This window comes from Balaenoptera acutorostrata, chromosome 1 (assembly GCF_949987535.1).
Source record: "Balaenoptera acutorostrata chromosome 1, mBalAcu1.1, whole genome shotgun sequence".
Lineage (NCBI taxonomy): Eukaryota > Metazoa > Chordata > Mammalia > Artiodactyla > Balaenopteridae > Balaenoptera > Balaenoptera acutorostrata.
The window spans coordinates 54,861,379-54,884,725 of record NC_080064.1 but is presented as its reverse complement, the minus strand read 5'-3'; the positions used below and the strand labels follow the sequence as shown (position 1 = coordinate 54,884,725).

At 37.9% G+C, this 23,347-nt stretch overlaps 1 protein-coding gene and 1 pseudogene across 2 annotated transcripts in view; one reads left to right on the top strand and one right to left on the bottom strand.

Moving 5' to 3' along the window:
• Window positions 1–23,347, top strand: part of ITGB3BP (integrin subunit beta 3 binding protein) — an 87,740-nt gene that overhangs the window by 43,605 nt on the left and 20,788 nt on the right. For both annotated transcript variants that reach the window (XM_007164339.2, XM_007164338.2), the window contains exon 4: window positions 9,327–9,396. In XM_007164339.2, coding sequence (XP_007164401.1) covers window positions 9,327–9,396 — 70 coding nt within the window. The remainder of the gene's footprint in view (window positions 1–9,326; window positions 9,397–23,347) is intronic.
• LOC103016445 (keratin, type II cytoskeletal 8-like) lies at window positions 6,577–8,331 on the bottom strand (annotated as a pseudogene).

The following is a 23,347-nucleotide window of genomic DNA, read 5'->3' as shown; positions in this document are numbered from 1 at the left end:
ACTTAAGTTGCTTTTAATATCCTGGCTATTGTAAATAATGCTGCAATGAACATAAGGATGCATATATCCTTTCTAATTAGTGTTTTCATTTTCTTTGGATAAATACCCAGGAGTGGAATTGCTGGGTCATATGGTAGTTCTATTTTTACATTTTGGAGGAACCTTCACACTGTATTCCATAGTGGCTGCACCAATTTACATTCCCACTAAACAGTGCACAAGGATTCTCTTTTCTCTACATCCTTGCCAACACTTGTTATTTCTGGTCTTTTTGATAATAGCCATTCTGACATGTATGAGGTGGTTTTGATTTGCATTTCCCTGATGATTAGTCATGTTGAGCATCTTTTCATGTGCCTGCTGGCCATCTGTATGTCTTCTTTGGAAAAATGTCTGTTGAGATACTCTGCCCATTTTTTAATCAGGTTGTTTGGTTTTTTGATGTTGAGTTGTATAAGTTCTTTGTATATTTTGGATATTAACTCCTTACCAGACATATCATTTGTAAATATCTTCTCCCATTCAGTAGGTGGCCTTTTTGTTTTGTTGATAGTTCGCTTCGCTATGCAAAACTTTTTTGGTTTGATATAGTCCCGTTTATTTATTTTTGCTTTTGTTTCCCTTGCCTGAGGAGATAATATCAAAAAAAATATTACTGAGACCAGTGTCAAAGAGCTTACTGCCTATGGTTTCTTCTAGAAGTTTTATGGTTTCAGGTCTTACATTTAAGTCTTTAATCCATTTTGAATTTATTTTTGTGCATGGTGTGAGACTGTAGTCCAGTCTGATTCTTTTGCATGTAGCTGTCCAGTTTTCCCAGCATCATTTATTGAAGAGACTGTCTTTTCCCCATTGTATATTCTTTGTTGTAGATTAATTTCCCATATAAGTGTGGGTTGGGTTCACTTCTGGCCTCTCTCTTCTGTTCCTTTGATCTATGTGTCTGTTTTGGTGCCAGTACCATACTGTTTTGATTACTGTAGCTTTGTACAATAGTATAGTTTGAAATCAGAGAACACAAAACTCTACCTTTGTTCTTTCTCAAGATCGTTTTGGCCAGTTGGGTTTCTTTTTTGTTGGAAAGTATAAAATATTTAGAATTGAGTGATAATGAAAACATGTCGGCACTTAGAGGAAAAAATTTATACCTAAATGCTGCATGATACTAGAAGAGTTCTTGGGGACTTCTCTGGCAGTCCAGTGGTTAGGGCTCTGTGTTTCCATTGCGGGGGGTGCAGGTTCAATGCCTGGTTGGGCAACTAGGATCCCACATGCCACGTGGCACAGACAATAAATAAATAAGTAAATGAGTTCTTAGTGGAAAACTTATATTTATAAATGCATATATTGTAAAAGAAAGAATGACTGAAAACTAATGAGCTGAGCATTCAACTAAGAAAGATAGAAAAAGAACAATAGGACAAACCCTAAAAAGTAGAAGGAAATAGTAAAAGATATAAACAGAAATTATTACATAGAAATGGTTAATTAAAAGAATAACAGCATCTCATTCACCTCTTAGCCTACAGGCTCCAACTTGATCTGGCAATAACTCTTTTAGAAAAAAATTAACTAGTATGTGACAACTTAGATAAGTAATTTGAACCTCTGGGTCAAGGTTTTCCTCAACTCTTTTTTGGTTTGGGACCAAATGATGCCTCAGATGTGTGCCAACTGTAAAGTATATGTATCTAGAAGCAGCATGATACTGGTCTCAATCTGTTTGAACTTTATATTAATTTATTAATAAGCAATCATAGCATCAAGGTTAATAGCACAGTTTTTGCAGCCAAATGGCTGGATTTAGATCCTGACTCTGCCACTTACTAGCATTGGGGCTTTAGATAAATTTTATGACTATTCTGTGCCTTTGTTTCCTCATCTGTAAGATGGGAATAAGAGTGACTATCTTAGAGCTGTGCAGATTAACTAGTTAATATATATAACATTTAAAACAGTGCCTGGCCCTAAAGGCACTTTACAAGTGTTAGCCGTTATCATCATCATCACTGATTATACTTCTAAATGTTATAGTCTATTGAAAGCTATCTTCATTAGTTAGAGAAAGGGCTTCTGGGAGCCTTACCAGAAAGTCCAAATACAATTTTGAAATTAGTCCAGATTCAGTGATGGTACATTTATCACCAGTGTTTTGTGAAACTGCATTTAAAGTGAGTCCAGTACACAATTATTAATCATACATAACCTAGCAAGAAAAAGACTATGTAGAATCCACAGTCCTTTAGCTATGTTAATTGCTAATAAAATGGAATGAAATAAGGAAAGTGATTATTAAGTAACTGGAAAACTCTTGGTGATATATTAGAGTCTACTCAACAAGTCTTTGATAACTGATCCAAATGTTATTCTTTGAGACATTAAAACTCCTCCTCTTTAACAAATGGAAAGAATATTAAAAACATAAGTCCTTCCATGAGAAGATTGAGATTAATGCTATTGATTATGTTTTATAGGATGTGATATCTGACTAATCCTCTTACTATAATCAAAATGTTTAGAAAGGCCTTAAACACCTGGTGAAAATTCAAAGAAAGCATTCTTTTGCTATTTCTCACCTAGCGTTACTGACTGCTCGTGCTAAAATGTGAAAAATAATTACAAGTTAAAGGAACAAAGTAATTTTAATATTGTGGAGCTTTATTGAATGCAGATAGCATAATACAAAATTCAGGAAATTAGTATTAACCTTTAGGCAAAGATTTTATGAAATAAAGTTTTAATGTGCACTGTGGCTTTCATTAGTGTTTTTTTCTAAGAAATATATTTTTTAAGAGAGACAGATTTTTTTTTTTTTTTTTTTTTGGCTGTGTTGGGTCTTCATTGCTGCGTGCAGGCTTTCTCTAGTTGCAGCAAGCGGGGGCTACTCTTCGTTGTGGTGCACGGGCTTCTCATTGCAGTGGCTTCTCCTGTTGCAGAGCACAGGCTCTAGGCGCATGGGCTTCAGCAGTTTCAGTGTGCAGGCTTCAGTAGTTGTGGCATGAGGGCTCAGTAGTTGTGGCTCCCAGGCTCTAGAGCACAGGCTCAGTAGTTGTGGCACACGGGCTTAGTTGCTCCACAGCATGTGGGATCTTCCTGGACCAGGGCTCAAACCCGTGTCCCTTGCATTGGCAGGTGGATTCTTAACCACTGCACCACCAGAGAAGCCCAGAGAGACAGATTTTAATAGACTTATTTCCTGAAAGTTTTCTAAAATCATAAATAAAATATTATTACTCTTTTTCCCTTTCATCTTTTATTAAATAAACTCTTAACCATATTTATTTATTCTGTTTGGAATTTAAGGATACCAACAAATCAAATAATGAAAAGTTAATAAACAAGAGAGGTAACTAGTACTTTAGCAAAATTTCTAAACCACAAGTTTTTCTCTTTTTGGTATTAAAGACTATTTTGAGATAACAATTTAGTTATGACATAATTTTTTTGAGAGAAAGCATAATGTCCAAAGTAACAATGAGGGAAATTATCGTTAATCAGTTTCTGAACCAACTCCCTCAATGAAATTGTAAATGCCAGAGAATAGAAAATAATACTATAAATAATCTTTTCCTCTAGTAATAGGTGCAAATAAGAGTAATGGAATAAAAATTAAATGAAGGAAGAAATGTAAACCAGCATTCGATAGTCTGCTCCAGACAATATATCAATGTTTCTTAATGTGTTAATAAATTACATTTAAATTTTAAAGAAATTGCCTTCATGTTATCTGTGTATTTGGTTTCATCTGGAAGTATTGGATCCTCCTGCAGTATTATCTAGAACTATACTGTCCAATACATGTACATGTTGAGCATTTGGAATGTGACTCAGATGAACTGAAATGTGCTATAAGTGTAAAATACACACCAGATATTAAAAACTTAATGTGAAAAAAAGAATATGAATTACCTCATTAATAATTTATATTGATTATGTGTTAAAGTTAGAATATTTTGGGTATATTGGGTTAAATCAAATATTCAAATTTATTTCACTGTTTTTCCTTGTTTTAAAAATTTTGCTAGTAGAAGATTTTAAATTACATAAGTGGCTCACATTACATTTCTTTTGGAGAGTATGAGCTAGTTTTTCATGATACATTGTATCAAACAATTTTTTAGAAAAATAACAAGAATATTGAGTAAATAATAGTTCCTGTGCCAGTTGTTGACCAAATGGAACTACGTTAAAATGTGTAGTGCGAGGAGGGCGTCAATGTTTATACGTTATAAAAAGTGGTTTCTCTAGTAGTAAAGAGTTTGGATTATTAATTCATTTGCTTGTTTCAATAAACATTTATCAAAGGCCAGTACAGGGCTTCCCTGGTGGCGCAGTGGTTGAGAGTCTGCCTGCCAATGCAGGGGACACGGGTTCGAGCCCTGGACCGGGAAGATCCCACATGCCACGGAGCAACTAGGCCCGTGAGCCACACCTACTGAGCCTGTGCGTCTGGAGCCTGTGCTACGCAACGGGAGAGGCCGCTACAGTGAGAGGCCTGCGCACCGCGATGAAGAGTGGCCCCCGCTTGCCACAACTAGAGAAAGCCCTCGCACAGAAACGAAGACCCAACACAGCCAAAATAAATAAATAAATAAAATTAAAAAAAAAAAACTTAAAAAAAAAAAAAAAAGGCCAGTATATGTAAGACACTGATATTCTTTAACTATGCTAATGTGTCCTCAAATACTCATTCATCGAATATGTTTAACATATATTGTGCACATAGCACTATAAAGTACTGTAGAACAAAAAACTATAAATGGTTAGCTCATAAAACAGTTGTCCACTTGACTACTAATAAGTGCAAACATCATGTTCTACTATAAAATCGAATTTACATTTCAACCCAGCATACATCTGAGGGATTATAACTTAATTACATTTGTATTTCCATTTGTGCTTCTGTCAACTTGTTGAAGTTTTTTAGCTAAGCGATGGCATTAGATAACTACATAGTATTTTAAATGGATAGAATTTGTTTATTTCTTTTATTAATATCTAAAATAAATACCTTAATGAATGAAATATTTTAGTAGGCACCAAAGATCTTAACAAGAATTTACTAAATCAATATGCTTTTTTAACCTGAAGTATAGTTGATTTACAATACTGTGTTAGTTTCAAGTGCACAGCATAGTGATTCAGTATTTTTGCAGATTATATTCCATTATAGTTTATTAAAAGATAATGGGTATAATTCCCTGTGCTATATAGTATATCCTCATTGCTTGTCTATCTTATATATATAATTGTCTGTATCTGTTAATCCTATACCCTAATTTGTCCCTCCCTTTTTCCCTTTCCCCTTTGGTACCCACAAGTTTGTTTTCTGTATCTGTGCGTCTGTTTCTGTTTTGCATATACATTCATTTGTATTATTTTTTTTAGATTCGACTTATAAGTGATACCATACAGTATTTGAAATATTTTCATAGGCACTAAAGATCTTTCCAAGAATTTACTAAATCAATATGCATTTAAACAGTCAGGTACTTTTACCCCTAAAATCGTATTTATTTTACTGTGATATCCTGAGGAACTCACTATTTTCTAGATATTAGTATCAACAATCCCTTGTTGTTAACTCTGAGACAAAAAAAATAGGGGTTAAATAATGCAAGCTGGAAACTTTAATATATTTTTGATTAAAATATATATATATATTTTTTTAAGGAACCAGTTGGTTGCTCTCGTGAAATCCCTTTTGTTTTTTTAAACATCTTTATTGGAATATAATTGTTTTACATTGTTGTGTTAGTTTCTGCTGTATAACAAAGTGAATCAGCTATATGTATACATATATCCCTATATCCCCTCCCTCTTGCGTCTCCCTCCCACCCTCCCTATCCCACCCCTCTAGGTGGTCACGAAGCACCGAGCTGATCTCTCTGTGCTCTGCGGCTGCTTCCCACTAGCTGTCCATTTTACATTTGGTAGTGTATATATGTCCATGCCACTCTCTCACTTCATCCCAGCTTATCCTTCCCCCTCCCCATGTCCTCAAGTCCATTCTCTACAACTGTGTCTTTATTCCTGTCCTGCCCCTAGGTTCGTTAGAACCTTTTTTTTTTTTTTTAGATTCCATATATATGTGTTAGCATACGATATTTGTTTTTCTCTTTCTGACTTACTTCACTGTATGACAGACTCTAGGTCCATCCACCTCACTACAAATAACTCAGTTTTGTTTCTTTTTATGGCTGAGTAATATTCCATTGTGTATATGTGCCACATCTTCTTTATCCATTCATCTGTTGATGGACACTTAGCTTGCTTCCATGTCCTGGCTATTGTAAATAGTGCTGCAATATACATTGTGGTACATGACTCGTGTGTGTGTGTGTGTGTGTGTGTGTGTGTTGGCAGAGCCAGCTGAAGCTTTACTCTGAAAAAGACACTTGGATTGGCTTTTAGTTGGGGGCGTGAGCAAGAGAGGGAGCCCCAGGCAGTTGACTCCCCCCGGGGTGGGCTAAGGACGGGGCTGAGCCTCAGGTCTCTGGTTCCGACACTCCCCCGCACAACTCCTTCTTGCAGGAGCAAGTGAGTGGGGAGGCTGGGAGGGATCGCAGGAGTCTTTCACTTGGTCAGGACGTCAGAGGACTCAGATACCAGCTTCCCATCATGGGTCTCAATCTTCTTAACAACCACAGCCTTGGAACTGGTACGGCTGAAGGAGCTAGAGCCCCTTCCAGCGCCCAAGCTGGACTGGTAGGAGCTCAGGCCGTAGTTGAGGCCAGGGGTCCCGTAGGCTGAGGTCAGCCCACCTGAATACCCGCTGGTGGTCTTGGTGTGGATACGCACGTTCTGCATCCCAGACTCCAGCCGGCTCTCGTTGCCCTCCAGCAGCTTGCGGTAGGTGGCAGTCTCCACGTCCAGGGCCAGCTTGACGTTCGTCAGCTCCTGGTACTCACGCAGCTGCTGTGCCACGTCCTGCGTGGCGGTTCTCAGAGCGGCCTCCAGCTCAGGCAGCTTGGCCTGAGCATCCTTGATGGCCGGCTCACCACGCTGCTCAGCATCAGCAATGGGCGCCTCCAGGGAAGCCCTCTGGCCTTTGAGGCCCTCAGTCTCAGCCTGAGTCAGTTGATGTTCCAGTTCATCTCAGAAATCTCTGTCTTCGTGTGACAGAGGTCATCCCCGTGCTTCCCAGCCAATGTCTGCAGCTCCTTGTACTTGATGTGGTACATGGTCTCAGCCTCGACCCGGCTGTGGTTGGTGATCTCCTCATACTGGGTCTTGACCTCAGCAATGATGCCGTCCAGGTCCAGAGAGCGGCTGTTGTCCATGGACAGGACCACGGAGGTGTCAGAAATCTGCGACTGCATCTCACAGATCTCTTCTTCATACAGTTGCCTGTAGAAGTTAATCTATTCAATCAGCCCTTCCAGGTGGGACTCCAGCTGTACCTTGTTCATTTAAGCTTCATCCACATCCTTCTTGATGATGACAAATTCATTCTCCATGTCTGTGCTTTTGGATCTTTTCCTCATACTTGGTCTTGAAGTCCTCCACCAGCCCCTGCATGTTGCCAAGCTCCACCTCCAGCTTCAGCTTCTCCTGGACCACGGTTTCCAACTGATGCCAGAGGTTGTTGATGTAGCTTTCATATATGTTGTCTGTGTTGCTCCGGGCTGTCTTCTGCTGCTGCAGGAGGTTCCATTTGGTCTCCAAAATCTTATTCTGCTGCTCCAGGTGTCGCACCTTGTCGACGAAGGAGGCAGATTTGTTGCTGAGGGTCTTGATCTGCTCCTTCTCCTGGGTGCGCACGGCCTAGATGTTGGGGTCCACCTCCAGCTTGAGGGGGCTCAGCAGGCTGTGGTTCACTGTGACAGCTGTGATGCCCCCCAAACCCAGGGCCCCACCATAACCTCGAGCCAGACTCATGCTGGTGCCCAGGCCACCCGGAAGTTGCTGCTGCTGCTCACCCAGGAGGAGGCCGAGGAGCTGGTAGCTGAGGCTCGCGCCCATCTCTGGAGCTCGTTTAGGCTGTGCTCTGAATCCCCTCTCCTTGCGCACCCCAAAACAATGGTCTCTTGCCTCAGGCAGGTCCAGACTTTTTCCCGGACTCCCTCCCGGCTAGCCGTCACGCACTAGCCCCCTTCAGGCTGTGTTCACATAGCCAACCCCAGTCCTCTCCCTGGGATCTGACCTCCGAAGCCAAAGCCTCAGCTCCCAGCCCCCACCCGCCCTGGCGGGTGAGCAGACAAGCCTCTCGGGCTGGTGAGTGCTGGTCGGCACTGATCCTCTGTGCGGGAATCTCTCTGCTTTGCCCTCTGCACCCCTGTTGCTGTGCTCTCCTCCGTGGCTCCGAAGCTTACCCCCGCTATGCCCCATCTCCGCCAGTGAAGGGGCTTCCTAGTGTGTGGAAACTTCCTCCTTCACAGCTCCCTCCCAGAGGTGCAGGTCCCGTCCCTATTGTTTTGTCTCTGTTTTTTTCTTTTGCCCTACCCAGGTACATGGGGAATTTCTTGCCTTTTGGGAAGCTTGAGGTCTTCTTCCAGCATTCAGTAGGTGTTCTGTAGGAGTTGTTCCACATGTAGATGTATTTCTGATATATTTGTGGTAGGAAGATGATCTCCATGTCTTACTCCTCCACCATCTTGAAGGTCCCTCCTCATTAAAATATTTGATAAAAAACGAATGTATTTTAAACTAATTATATTATCAAAGTGGATTTATCTAGTTTTTCTTTTTAATATACCAAGCCCCAATGGAAATTTTATTCAAAAGATTATTTCTTCTATATAATGTAATCATGAATAAAAAATTAGGTGGGCTTCCCTGGTGGCGCAGTGGTTGAGAGTCTGCCTGCTAATGCAGGGGACACGGGTTCGAGCCCTGGTCTGGGAAGATCCCACATGCCGCGGAGCGGCTGGGCCCGTGAGCCACAACTACTGAGCCTGCGCGTCTGGAGCCTGTGCCCCGCAACGGGAGGGGCTGCGATAGTGAAAGGCCCGCGCACCGCGATGAAGAGCGGTCCCTGCACCGCGATGAAGAGTGGCCCCCGCTTGCCGTAACTAGAGAAAGCCCTCGCACGAACCGAAGACCCAACACAGCCAAAAATAAATAAATAAATAAATAAAGTAGCTATAAAATTAAAAAAAAATTAGGTGACTGGTATATTAAAAAAAAAACACTACCTATTGAAAAGTTATCCACAATAGTGAAAAAATTTTCCTGTAGCAAATTTCAGGATACTTTTTCTTTACCTACTCTTCTTTCATTTGTCTACCCTTTTATTTTCTATTGGAAAGTTGGTGATTTAAATTCTATTTAAAATTTGACAGTTTTTGCCTTAACTTTATGTTCTTTTTATTGCACACATATAGGAAAGAGGAAAAACTGGAATCACCTCAGTATAACCGAAAGAAAGGAATCTACTACACAAGACAATGATGAGTAAGTTTGTTGTTGCTGAAATAATATACTCGTGTGTCTTAAAAGAAAAAGGTCATATTTGTTAAAGTGATGATTTAAGATAAATCATTTCTTTGCAGAAATGAATAGTTTATACCTGAGTAGACGTATTTTTTCTTAAAGAAGTAAAATACTTTATTTATGATGTGTTTTGCCATGTTCATATGATGGTGATATATGATACCTTTATTTTAATACCCACTTAGCCCAGTTTCCCCAGCCTATGCATAAGAGACTAGCTTAGGGTAAAACTGAGGGAAACACCCTCTTTGGATTTACATGGATGGACAAGTAATACACTGTCTTGGAACATTATTGCTGGTTCAAGAGCTAGGAACACAGTGAAGCCAGCAGAGTAAGGAATCTAGAGGAACCTACAAGGCTTATCGGCCATCAATCATTTTCATATTGGCCTGTCAAGGGTGCCTTGAATGAAGTCATTATGTGTAGGAAGCTACTGCCTATGTATTCTGGGAAGAATATTTATATCTATCCACTGAGGCTGGAAAAATTGAAATAAGCAGAACAGGAGGTTAAAGTTTTAAAGTACTTCATATGTTCAGCTCATTTACCTTTCCAGCTGTATCTTCTGTGTGCCATACAGTATGATGGATGGGTGGAGATGAGGAAAATGAAACATCTACCCATTGGGAGCTTATGGTCTCATGTTGTAAGTTAATGTATCTACTCTAACTTAGAAATGGGTTATGGGTTATGTTTCAATATGGTATTTATTTAAATTGAAGTATAGTTGATTTACAACATTGTGTTAGTTTCAGGTGTACAGCAAAGCAATTTAGTTTTATATACATATATATGTGTGTGTATATATATATATATATGTTATTACAACCTATAGATTATTACAAGATATTGAATATAGTTCCCTGTGCTATACAGTAGGTCCTTGTTGTTTATCTATTTTATATTGAGTAATGTGAATCTGTTAATCCCAAACTGCTAATTTATCCCTCCCTTCCCCCCACTTTTCCCTTGGTAACCATAAGTTTGTTTTCTATGTCTGTGAGTCTGTTTCTGTTTTGTAAGCAAGTTCATTTGTATCATGTTTTTTTAGATTCCACATATAAGTGGTATCATATGATATTTGTATTTCTCTGTCTGACTTACTTTACTTAGTATCATCTCTAGGTCCTTTCATGTTGCTGCAAATGGCATTATTTCATTCTTTTTAATGGCTGAGTAATATCCCATTGTGTGTATACAACACACCTTGTTTATCCATTCATCTGTCGATGGACATTTAGGTTGCTTCGATGTCTTGGCTATTGTAAATAGCACTGCAATGAACATTGGGGTGCATGTATCCTTTCAAACCATGTTTTTATCTGTATATATGCCCAGGAGTGGGATTGCTAGATCATATGGTAGCTCTATTTTTAGTTTTTTAAGGAACCTCCATACTGTTCTCCATAGCAGCTGTACCACTTTACATTCCCACCAACAGTGTAGGAGGGTTCCCTTTTCTCCACACCCTCTCCAGCATTTATTATTTGTAGACTTTCTGATGATGGCCATTCTGACTGGTGTGAGGTGATTTCTCATTGTAGTTTTGATGTGCATTTCTCTAGTAATTAGCGATGTTGAGCATCTTTTCATGTGCCTCTTCGTCATCTGTATGTCTTCTTTGGAGAAATGTCTATTTAGGTCTTCTGTCCATTTTTTGATTGGGTTGTTTGTTTTTTGGTTATTTAGCCACATGAGCTCTTTGCAAATTTTGGAGACTAATCCCTTGTTGGTCACATTGTTTGCAAATATTTTCTCCCATTCTGTGGGTTGTCTTTTCGTATTGTTTATGGTTTCCTTTGCTGTGCAAAAGCTTTTAGGTTTAATTAGGTCCAATTTGTTTATTTTAGTTTTTATTTCCATTATGCTAGGAGTCAGCTCAAAAAAGATATTGCTGCGATTTATGTCAAAGAGTGTTCTGCCTGTGTTTTCTCTGTGAGTTTTATAGTGTCCAGTCTTACATTTAGATCTTTAATACATTTTATTTTTGTATATGGTGTTAGAGAATGTCCTAGTTTCATCTTTTTACATGTAGTTGTTCGGTTTTCTCATCACCACCCATTGAAGAGACTGTCTTTTCTCCATTGTATATTCTTGCCTCCTTTGTTGTAGATTAATTGATCATAAGTGCGTGGGTTTATTTCTGGTCTCTCCTGTTCCATTGATCTGTGTCTGTTTTTGTGCCAGTACTGTACTGTTTTGATGACTGTAGCTTTGCAGTATAGCCTGAAGTCAGCGAGCCTGATTCCTCCAGCTCCATTCTTTCTCAGGATTGTTTTGGCTCTTCAGGGTCTTTTGTGTTTCCATACAAATTTTTAAATTACTTGTTCTAGTTCTGTGAAAAATGCTATTGGTAATTTGATAGGGATTGCACTGAATCTGTAGATTTCCTTGGGTGGTATGGTCATTTTAGCAATATTGAGTCTTCCATTCCAGGTGTACGGTATGTGTTTCTGTTTGTGTCGTCTTCAGTTTCTTTCATCAGGGTCTTATTGTTTTTGGAGTACAGGTCTTTTTCCTCCTTTTGTAGGTTTATTCCTAGGTATTTTATTCTGTTGGATATGCTGGTAAATGGGATTGTTTAATTTCTCTTTCATTGTTAGTGTATAGAAATGCAACAGATTTCTGTATATTAATTTTGTATCCTGCAACTTTACCAATTTATTGATGAGCTCTAGTAGTTTTATGGTGGCATCTTTAGGATTCTCTATGTCTAGTATCATGTCATCTGCAAACAGTGACAGTTTTACTTCTTTTACTTCATTTCCAATTTGGATTACTTTTATTTGTTTTTCTTCTTGATTGCTGTGGCTAGGACTTCCAAAACTATGTTGAATAAAAGTGGCAAGCGAGGGCATCCTTGTCTTGTTCCTGATCTTAGAGGAAATGCTTCCAGCTTTTCACTGTTGAGTATGATATTAGCTGTGGGTTTGTCATATATGGCCTGTATTATGTTGAGGTATATTCCCTCTACACCCACTTTCTGGAGAGTTTTTATCATAAATGGATGTTGAATTTTATCAGAAGCTTTTTCTGCATCTATTGAGATGATCACATGCTTTTTATTATTCATTTGTTAATGTGGTGTTTCATGTTGATTGATTTGCTGATATTGAAAAATCCTTGCATCCCTGGGATAAATTCCACTTGATCATGATGTATGATCCTTTTAATGTATCATTGGATTTGGTTTGCTCATATTTTGTTGAAGATTTTTACATGTGTGTATTGGCATGTAATATTCTTTTTTTGTGATATGTTTGTCTGGTTTCGGTATCAGAGTTACGTTGACTTCATAGGATGAGTTCAGAAGTGTTCCTTCTTCTACAATTTTTTGAATGGTTTCAAAAGGGTCAGTTTTAACTGTTGTCCAGATGTTTGGTAGAATTTGCCTGTGAAGCCATCTGATCCTGGACTTCTGTTTTTTGGTAGTTTTTAAATTACTGTTTCAATTTCAGTAGTTGTGATTGGTCTGTTCATATTTTCTGTTTCTTTCTGGTTCAATCTTGGGTCTGAGTGTTTTTTAAATCATTTGAGTGAACCCTAGAATGCATTTTCCATACAAATTGTGTTATTATTTGTGGTTATAACCTCAAGTCAGGGCTACAAGTCTATTTTTTTCATAATGTAGGTGAAGTATAGTATTAATCAGTAGTAGTCTAGATAAAAAGATATGGAGAGTGCCACTTAGAGTACAATAGGGACAAAGGGAAGAGTTTTCTCAAAGAGGTCTCCTTCTTTGACAGCTTCATCTATCACCTGTACCCCTTTATCTGTTTTTATAGCTGCTTTCCCTAGCCATACTCCCCCCAGTTCCAAATATTTTCATGTGCCCTATCCCACAGATATTTTTGTTGTTAATTACTGTTCCTCCTTCCTCTAAGCAAAGTTCCAATTTCCTTGGTGAAACCAATCTCAACTAGATATTAAATGAGAAGCATTATTTTTTTGTTTAACTCATTTAATATATTTTAAAAGAGACAATAGATGTACATAATAAAAACTCAAACTGTACAAAGGGATATATAGAAAGCAAGTGGCAAGTAACAATTTTTGAGTCACATATAATCTTGTATTTGAAAGCAATTACCTGTTAAACCAAATTAATCTCTGATACAGTTGTATGAAATATAACAAACTTAGAAGTAAAAGTAGACAGGCAATGAGAAAATATTTTTGGACAGTAGTGATACCATGTAAGCAAACCAGACTTACCTGTTGCTTTCCCCTGAATCAGCTCCACTTAAGCTATCCTAACTTTTCATAGTGTTTTTCCTTTTTTCTTCTTCTGAACCCATCAATCTGCTTACAGCTTGACGTTTTTTTTTAACTTTTTATTTTATATTGGAGTATAGTTGATTAACAATGTTGTGTTATACAACAAAGTGATTCAGTTATACATATACATAGTAGCTCCCATAGCAGTGAGCTTTCAAGTAGCAAGGGAGGAGCAAGAACCTTTGTTATGGGTCACTTAGGAATTTGCCAATATTTATTTAATTTCCCTCAATATTTGTTTCTAAAGATCCCTGTTATTTATGTGTATCACTCCATGACTTGGTGTTAGAATTAATGAATTTAAGTACAAGCCAAGATATCTTACAATGTATAAAAATTATGTGTTTCTGATTGTTTTTTTCCACCCATCATAAAATTACTCAGACCTAGTCAATAGAGCTGTTTTATTAGCTTTAGTAATAAGCTCTTTATTTATTCCATTTGTTTAGATTTGTTTTATTATTCTGTAAAACCATTCTAAAGACTTGGATTTTTTTTAAACTCTTTTTTTTTTTTTTAATTTATTTTATTTGTTTATTTATTTATTTATTTATTTTTGGCTGTGCTGGGTCTTCGGTTCGTGCGAGGGCTTTCTCTAGTTGCGGCAAGTGGGGGCCACTCTTCATCGCGGTGCGGGGACCGCTCTTCATCGCGGTGCGCGGGCCTTTCACTATCGCGGCCCCTCCCATTGCGGGGCACAGGCTCCAGACGCGCAGGCTCAGTAATTGTGGCTCACGGGCCCAGCTGCTCCGTGGCATGTGGGATCCTCCCAGACCAGGGCCCGAACCCGTGTCCCCTGCATTAGCAGGCAGATTCTCAACCACTGCGCCACCAGGGAAGCCCCAGACTTGGATTTTTTAAAACCTGAAATAAAACCAAACATTTTGTATTTTTAGATCAATTTTAAATGATTATAACATTTTATGTTTTGTTTTGGCAATTGTATTAGGTTGTGGTTTTCCAGAGAAGCAGAACCAATAGCAAATGTACATACATATAGTAATATAATAATGACAACAAAAATGTATTACTGATGTAATAATTATTAATTAATAATAGATTAATAATGAATTATATATACAATTACCTATATAGATAGACTTATTATGAGGAATTGACTCATGCAATTATGGAGGCTAAGTCCTACCATGTACCATCAGCAAGCTGGAGATCCAGGAAAGCCAGTGGAGTAATTTCAGTCCAAGACTAAAGGCCTGACGACCAGGGAAGCCAATGGTGTAAATCTCAGTTCAAGGGCAGAAGAACAATATAGCAGCTAAAGAAGGCAGGCAGGGAACCCATCCTCCCTTCCTCTGCTTTTTCTTCTATTCAGACCCTCAGTGCATTGGATGATGCCCACCCACATTGGGGAAGGCAATTTACTGAGCTAATATTACGAAGACAGTTGCATAGCAGTGATTTTCTAACCCTATCATTCTTTCTGTTAGCTGGCCTTTTTGAAATTCATGAGTTCATAGTGATATAGTGTCTTTCCTTGCCTCCCCCTTTCCATATTTGCACTCCTTTTCAAACAGTAGATCTCTGGCTCCTATTAGCAGCAGTCCATTTGCACACTTGCTTATTCCTACAATATACACAAAATAGTTTCAGAATTCCTGCACTGCTAAAAACAAACCTGCAAAAGCATTTTTGTTTGCATTCTTTTTTGTCTTTAGTTTGAAGGTATATAGTCAAATTACTGTGTTCAGAACTACTTGGATTAGTTCTCCATATGAAGAATTAGTCAGTCATGTGAAGTAGTTAGGTTAGCTTGTTGATGTTTATATGCAATTTTGATTTTTTTCTCATCCTTTTTTATTTTTGTTTTTTGACTATGTAAAACAACTGATATGGTTCCAAAAGTCAAAACTTTACAAAAAAGTATACATAGAGATGTGTTACTATTCCCTGCTGCATTCCTTCTGTGTAGTCCCTATAAGTAACCAAATTAATTAGTTTCTGGTTTACCTTTCACGTGTTTATTTTTATAAAATTAAGCCATTTCATTTATTTTATCTCATTTCTCTTCTTATACAGAGATAGCATACAATTTATACTCTTTCATACTTCGCTCTTTCCACTTACGAATATGTCCTGAAATCACTGCCTGTTAATCGACTTGGCAAGTTTTGAATGTAAGAATTCTCCAGCAGGAAAATATAGTTCCGTGTTTTAGGTAAATTTTTTTTCCCCAGAAGACAGGCAATTAGTGACATGTCAATAAAGCTCAATATGTTGATAAAGTTTGTTTATAAATTAAACAAACACCTACACATTAATATTTTATGTGAACTTCCATATTCTTTATTCTCTAAAAGGAAAATATATAATTCACTGCCATTGGTTTTTCTTCCTCTTTGCAATTTCTTGCTGCTGCTGGCACTGCTACAAAAAATGCAGTAATGGTGACTGTCCTTCTATAAAGTTTATTTTCATATAATTGTAGGTTTGTCATTTTGAGAAGTAGAACATAGATCATGTGTACCCTTTTCCCACTTTCCTGACATGATAACATCTTGCAAAGCTGTAGTACAATATCAGAACCAGGAAACTGATGTTGATACAATGCCCCAATCTTTATTCAGGTTTCTAAATTTTACAATACATATTCATTCATATATGTGTGTATGTTCTATACAATTTTATCACAAATGTAGGTTCATGTATCCACCACCACAGTCAAGATACAGAATAGTCCTGTCACCACAAGGATCCCTCCTGCTGTATAAAGTGTATTTTCAATCACTGGTTTATTCTCTTATAAGCAGAAGAGTAACTTTTATTTCTATACTAATCCAAATAAGACCTATTTAAAAGTAATGTTATGCCATAAATGGGTTTTGTTTTTTGTTTTTTATCTATACAATTTAATTGTGACAAGTAACCACATTTCAGAATTCTGATTTTCTCTTTACTGTATTTTAAGTATTTAATCAAAAAACAAGAATACTGACTTATGGGTCATTTTCTGCTTAAATGAGGGTCTCTGGGGGTAAGTTAGTTGAAAATGTTTATCAGAAGCTTACGATGAAGATATAGTTATGCCTATATCCTGTAGGTGATCAAAGACTAAGAGGCAAACCAGTATTTACTTCCATTTTCAACTGTTTAAAATTCTTGAAAGGAAAGAATGAAAACTTTCCTTCAAACATCAGTAACAAGACAAGCGTGCTCACTTTCACCACTGGTATTCAATATTTTACTGAAAATTCTAGCCAGAGCAACTAGATAAGAAAAAGAATGAAAAGGCATCCAACTGGAAAAGAAGAAATAAAACTATCTCTATTTGCAGATGACGTGATCCTATAGAGAGAGACTCCCAAAGAATGCACAAGAAACTGCTAGTACTAATAAACAAATTCAGCAAAATTACAGGGTATATGATCAATACACAAAAATCAGTTGTGTTTCTATACACCTGCAGTAAACAATTTGGAAAGGAAATGAAGGAGGCAATTCTATTTACAGTAGCATTTAAAAGAATAAAATACCTAGGAATAAATTTAACCAAAGAGGTGAAAGACTTGTACACTGGAAACTGCAAAGTATTGCTGAGAGAAATTAAAGAAGACCTAAATAAATGGAAAGACAGCCTGTGTTCATGGGCAGAAGATTTAATTTGTTAAGATGTCAATACCTCTACCCAAAGTGATCTACAGATTCAGTGTAGTGCCTATCAAAATTCTACACCATGTACAAAAATTATTCAGTCATAAAAAGGAACAAGGTTCTGATACATGCTACAAACACAATGAACCTTGAAAGCATATGGTAAGTGAAATAAGCCAAATGCAAAAGGACAAACATTATACAATTCCAATTATATGCAATATATAGAATAGACAACTTCAAAGAGACAGAAAGTAGATCAGAGATTACCAGAGGCTAAGAGCTATTGCTAAATGTTACAGAGTTTCTGTTTGTGGTAATAGAATAGTTTTGAAAATAGATAGTAGTGATGGTTGTACGATGTTGTGAATGTAACTAGTACCACTGAATTGTACACTTTAAAATGGTGAAAATGGCAAATCTTATATATATTTTGCCACAATAAGAAAAAATTTTTTCAATTAAAAACTAGCTACAGGGACTACTTGAATATGCACTGTCTGGCAAGAAAGCAGAGTAGAAGGATGTGAACTCACCCCTTCTTACAGAAACATCAAAATCACAACTAACTGCTGAACAACCATCAACAAAAAATGCTGGAACCTACCAAAAAAGATACCGTACATCCAAAGACAAAGAATATGCCACAACAAGATGGTAGGAAGGGCACAATCACGATAAAATCAAATTCTACACCTTCCTGGTGGGCGACCCACAAACTGGACAATAATTATACCGCAGAAGTTCTCCCACAGGAGTGGAAGTCCTGAGCCCCACGTCAGGCTTCCCAGCCTGGGGGTCTGGCAACGGGAGGAGAATCTGGCTTTGAAGACCAGTGGGGTTTGATTGCAGGAATTCCACAGGACTGGGGGAAACAGAAATTCCACTCTTGGAGGGCACACACAAGGTCTTATGCACCAGGAGCCAGGGAAAAAAGCAGTGACCTCATAAGAGACTGGGCCAGACCTACCTGCTAGTGTTAGAGTGTCTCCTGCCAAGGCGGGGGGTGGCTGTAGCTCAACTGCGGGGACAAAGACACTGGCAGCAGCAGTTCTGGCAAGTACTTATTAGCATGAGCCCTCCTGGAGATCGCCATTTCCTCCCCAAGACCTAGCCCCACCCAACAGCCCATAGGCTCTAGTGCTGGGACACATCAGGCCAAACAACCAATAGGGCAGGAACGTAGCCCCACCCATCAGCAGTCAGGCTGCTTAAAGTCTTCCTGAGCATGGCCCTGCCCATAAGAGGGTAAGAACCAATAAACCTACCTAAGGAGACAAAAGACCTGTAGTCTGAAAGCTATAAGAAGCTGATGAAAGAAATCAAAGGTGACATAAACAGATGGAAATATATACCATGTACTTGGATTGGAAGAATCGATATTGTCAAAATGATTATACTACCCAAGGCAATCTGCAGATTCAGTGCAATCCCTATCAAATTACCAATAACATTTTTCACAGAACTAGAACAAAAAAATCTTAAAATTTGTATGGAGACACAAAAGACCCTGAATAGCCAAAGCAATCTTGGAAAAGAAAAACAGAGCTGGAAGAATCAGTCTCCCTGACTTCAGCCTATACTACAAAGCTACAGTCATCAAAGCAGTATAGTACTAGCACAAAAACAGAAATATAGGTCAATGGAACAGGATAGAAAGCCCAGAAACCCACACACCTATAGTCGATTAATCTATGACAGAGGAGGCAAAACTATACAATGGAGGAAAGGTAGTCTCTTCAATAAATGGTCCTGTTCAATGGAACAGGATAGAAAGCCCAGAAACCCACACACCTATAGTCGATTAATCTATGACAGAGGAGGCAAAACTATACAATGGAGGAAAGGTAGTCTCTTCAATAAATGGTTCTGGGAAAACTGGACAGCAACATATAAAAAAATGAAATTAGGACATTCTCCAACACCATATACAAAAATAAACTCAAAATGGATTAAAGACCTAAATGAAAGACTGGGTACTATAAAACTCTTCGAGGAAAACATAGGCAGAACACTCTTTGACATAAATCGCAGCAATATCTTTTTTGAGCTGACTCCTAGCATAATGGAAATAAAAACTAAAATAAACAAATTGGACCTAATTAAACCTAAAAGCTTTTGCACAGCAAAGGAAACCATAAACAATACGAAAAGACAACCCACAGAATGGGAGAAAATATTTGCAAATGATGCGACTGACAAAGGATGAGTCTCTAAAATTTACAAAGAGCTCATGTGGCTCAATAACAAAAAACCAAACAACCCAATCAAAAAATGGGCAGAAGACCTAAATAGACATTTCTTCAAAGAAGACATACAGATGACCAAGAGACACATGAAAAGATGCTCAACATCACTAATTACTAGAGAAATGCACATCAAAACTACAATGAGAAATCACCTCACACCAGTCAGAATGGCCATCATCAGAAAGTCTACAAATAATAAATGCTGGAGAGGGTGTGGAGAAAAGGGAACCCTCCTACACTGTTGGTGGGAATGTAAAGTGGTACAGCTGCTATGGAGAACAGTATGGAGGTTCCTTAAAAAACTAAAAATAGAGCTACCATATGATCTAGCAATCCTACTCCTGGGCTATATCCAGAGAAAAACATGGCTTGAAAGGATACATGCACCCCAGTGTTCATTGCAGTGCTATTTACAATAGCCAAGACATGGAAGCAACCTAAATGTCCATTGACAGATGAATGGATAAAGTAGGTGTGGTACATATATACCATGGAATATTACTCAGCCATTAAAAAGAATGAAATAATGCCATTTGCAGCAACATGGATGGACCTGGAGATTATCATACTAAGTGAAGAAAGTCAGAGAAAGACAAGTATCATATGATATTGCTGATATGCAGAAACTAAAAAAAAAATGATACAAATGAATTTATTTATAAAACAGAAACAGACTCACAGACCTAGAGAGAGAACTTATGGTTACCAGGGCGGAAGAGTAGGAAGGAGGGATAGATTGGGAATTTGGGATTGACATGTACACACTGCTATATTTAAAATAGATAACCTTGGTCAGCTAATCTATGACAAAGGAGGCAAGGATATACAATGAAAAGACAGTCTCCTCAGTAAGTGGTGCTGGGAAAACTGGACGGCTACATGTAAAAGAATGAAATTAGAACACTCCCTAACACCATACACAAAAATAAACTCAAAATAGATTAGAGAACTAAATGTAAGACCAGACACTATAAAACTCTTAGAGGAAAACATAGGAAGAACACTCTTTGACATAAATCACAGCAAGATATTTTTGGATCCACCTCCTAGAGTAATGGAAATAAAAACAAAAATAAACAAATGGGACCTAATGAAACTTAAAAGCTTTTGCACAGCAAAGGAAACCATAAACAAGACGAAAAGACAGCCCTCAGAATGGGAGAAAATATTTGCAATCGAATCAACGGACAAAGGATTAATCTCCAAAATATATAAACAGCTCATGCAGCTCAGTATTAAAAAAACAAACAACCCAATCCAAAAATGGGCAGAAGATCTAAATAGACATTTCTCCAAAGAAGACATACAGATGGCCAAGAAGCACATGAAAAGCTGCTCAACATCACTAATTATTAGAGAAATGCAAATCAAAACTACAATGAGGTAGGCTTCCCTGGTGGCACAGTGGTTAAGAATCCGCCTGCCAATGCAGGGGACACGGGTTCGAGCCCTGGTCTGGGAAGATCCCACATGCCGCGGAGCAACTAAGCCCGGGCGCCACAACTCCTGAGCCCGCACTCTAGAGCCTGCGAGCCACAACTACTGAAGCCCGCACACCTAGAGCCTGTGCTCCGCAACAAGAGAAGCCACCGCAATGAGAAGCCCATGCACCGAAGAGTAGCCCCCGCTCGCCGCAACTAGAGAAAGCCCACGCACAGCAACAAAGACCCAAAGCAGCCAAAAATAAATAAATAAATAAATAAATTTATAAAAAACAAACAAACAAAACTACAATGAGGTATCACCTCACACCAGTTAGAATGGGCATCATCAGAAAATCTACAAACAACAAATGCTGGCGAGGGTGTGGAGAAAAGGGAACCATCTTGCACTGTTGCTGGGAATGTAAATTGATACAGCCACTATGGAGAAGAGTATGGAGGTTCCTTAAAAAACTAAAAATAGAATTACCATATGATCCAGCAATCCCACTACTGGGCATATACCCAGAGAAAACCATAATTCAAAAAGACACATGCACCCCAATGTTCATTGCAGCACTGTTTACAATAGCCAGGTCATGGAAGCAACCTAGATGCCCATTGACAGACGAATGGATAAAGATGATGTGGTACATATATACAATGGAATATTACTCAGCCAGAAAAAGGAACGAAATTGGGTCATTTGTTGAGACGTGGATGGATCTAGAGACCGTCATACAGAGTGAAGTAAGTCAGAAAGAGAAAAACAAATATCGTATATTAATGCATATATGTGGAACCTAGATAAATGGTACAGATGAACCGGTTTGCAGTGCAGAAATTGAGACACAGATGAAGAGAACAAACATATGGACACCAAGAGGGGAAAGCGGCAGGGGGTGGGGTAGTGCTGGGATGAATTGGCCGATTGGGATTGACATGTATACACCGATGTGTATAAAATTGATGACTAATAAGAACCTGCTGTATAAAAAAATAAATAAAATAAAATTCAAAAATTCAAAAAAAAAATAAAATAAAATAGATAACCAACCAGGACCTACTGTATAGCACAGGGAACTCTGCTCAGTATTATGTAATAACCTAAATGGGAAAAGAATTTGAAAAAGAATAGATACATGTGTATGTATAACTGAATCACTTTGCTGTAAACCTGAAACTAACACAACATTGTTAATTAACTATACTCCAAAATAAAATTAAAAAAGAGAAAAACAGCTACAGGAACAGCTAAAGAAAACCTCCTTGAGAAAGCTTTTGCGAATATAATGGAATAAATAGACCTAAATACAGAAAAAAAATTCTTTTGACAAGAAATGTCCAATTTTTTATATTGTCCAGATTTTTTATTTAACCAGTCTTTCTTCAGAGAAAATGCCATTAATTAATTTTGATGTGCATAAGAATCTCCTGGAAAAATGTATTTCTAGGCCCCATCTAGTGATATTCTTGATTAGTAGATCTTGAATGCAGCCTAGTTTTTAAAAAGTTGTATCTTTACCAGTCTCACCAAGGAATTTTGATGCCAGTGGTGAGCTTTGGGAAATATTATTATAAACATAGGTCAGAAACACCTCAGTTCAGCATCTTTTCATGTGCCAGTTGGACATCTTTGTCTTCTTTGAAAAAATGTCTATTCAGCTTCTCTGCTCATTTTTTAATCAGGTTTTTGTTGTTGTTGAGTTAAATGCATTCTTTATATATTTTGGATATTAACCCCTTATTGAATATATGATTTGCAAATATCTTCTCCCATTCAGTAGGTTGCATTTTCATTTTGTTGATGGTTTCCTTTGCTGTGCAGAAGCTTTTTAGTTTGATGTAGTCCCATTGATGTATTTTTGCTTTTGTTTCCCTTGCTGGAGAAGATATATCTAGAAAGATATTGCTAAGACTGATGTCAAAAGAGTATACTGTCTAATACACAGTTGGTGGGAATGTAAATTGGTGTAGCCACTTTGGAAAACAGTATGGAGATTCCTGAAAAAATTAAGAATAGGACTACCATATGATCCAGTTATCCCATTTCTGAGTATTTATCCAAAGAATACAAAAATACTAATTCGAAAAGATATATGCACCCTTATGTTCATTACAGCATTATTTTACAGTAGCCAAGTTATAGAAGTAACTTAAGTGCCCATCAGTGGATGAATGGATAAAGAAGATGTGGCATAGCATATATATATACAATGGAATATTACTCAGCCATAAAATAAAAAGATGAAGTCTTGCCATTTGTGATAACATGGATGGACCTTGAGGGTATATGCCAAGTGAAATAAGTCAGAGAAAGACAAATACAATATGATTTCACTCATATGTGGA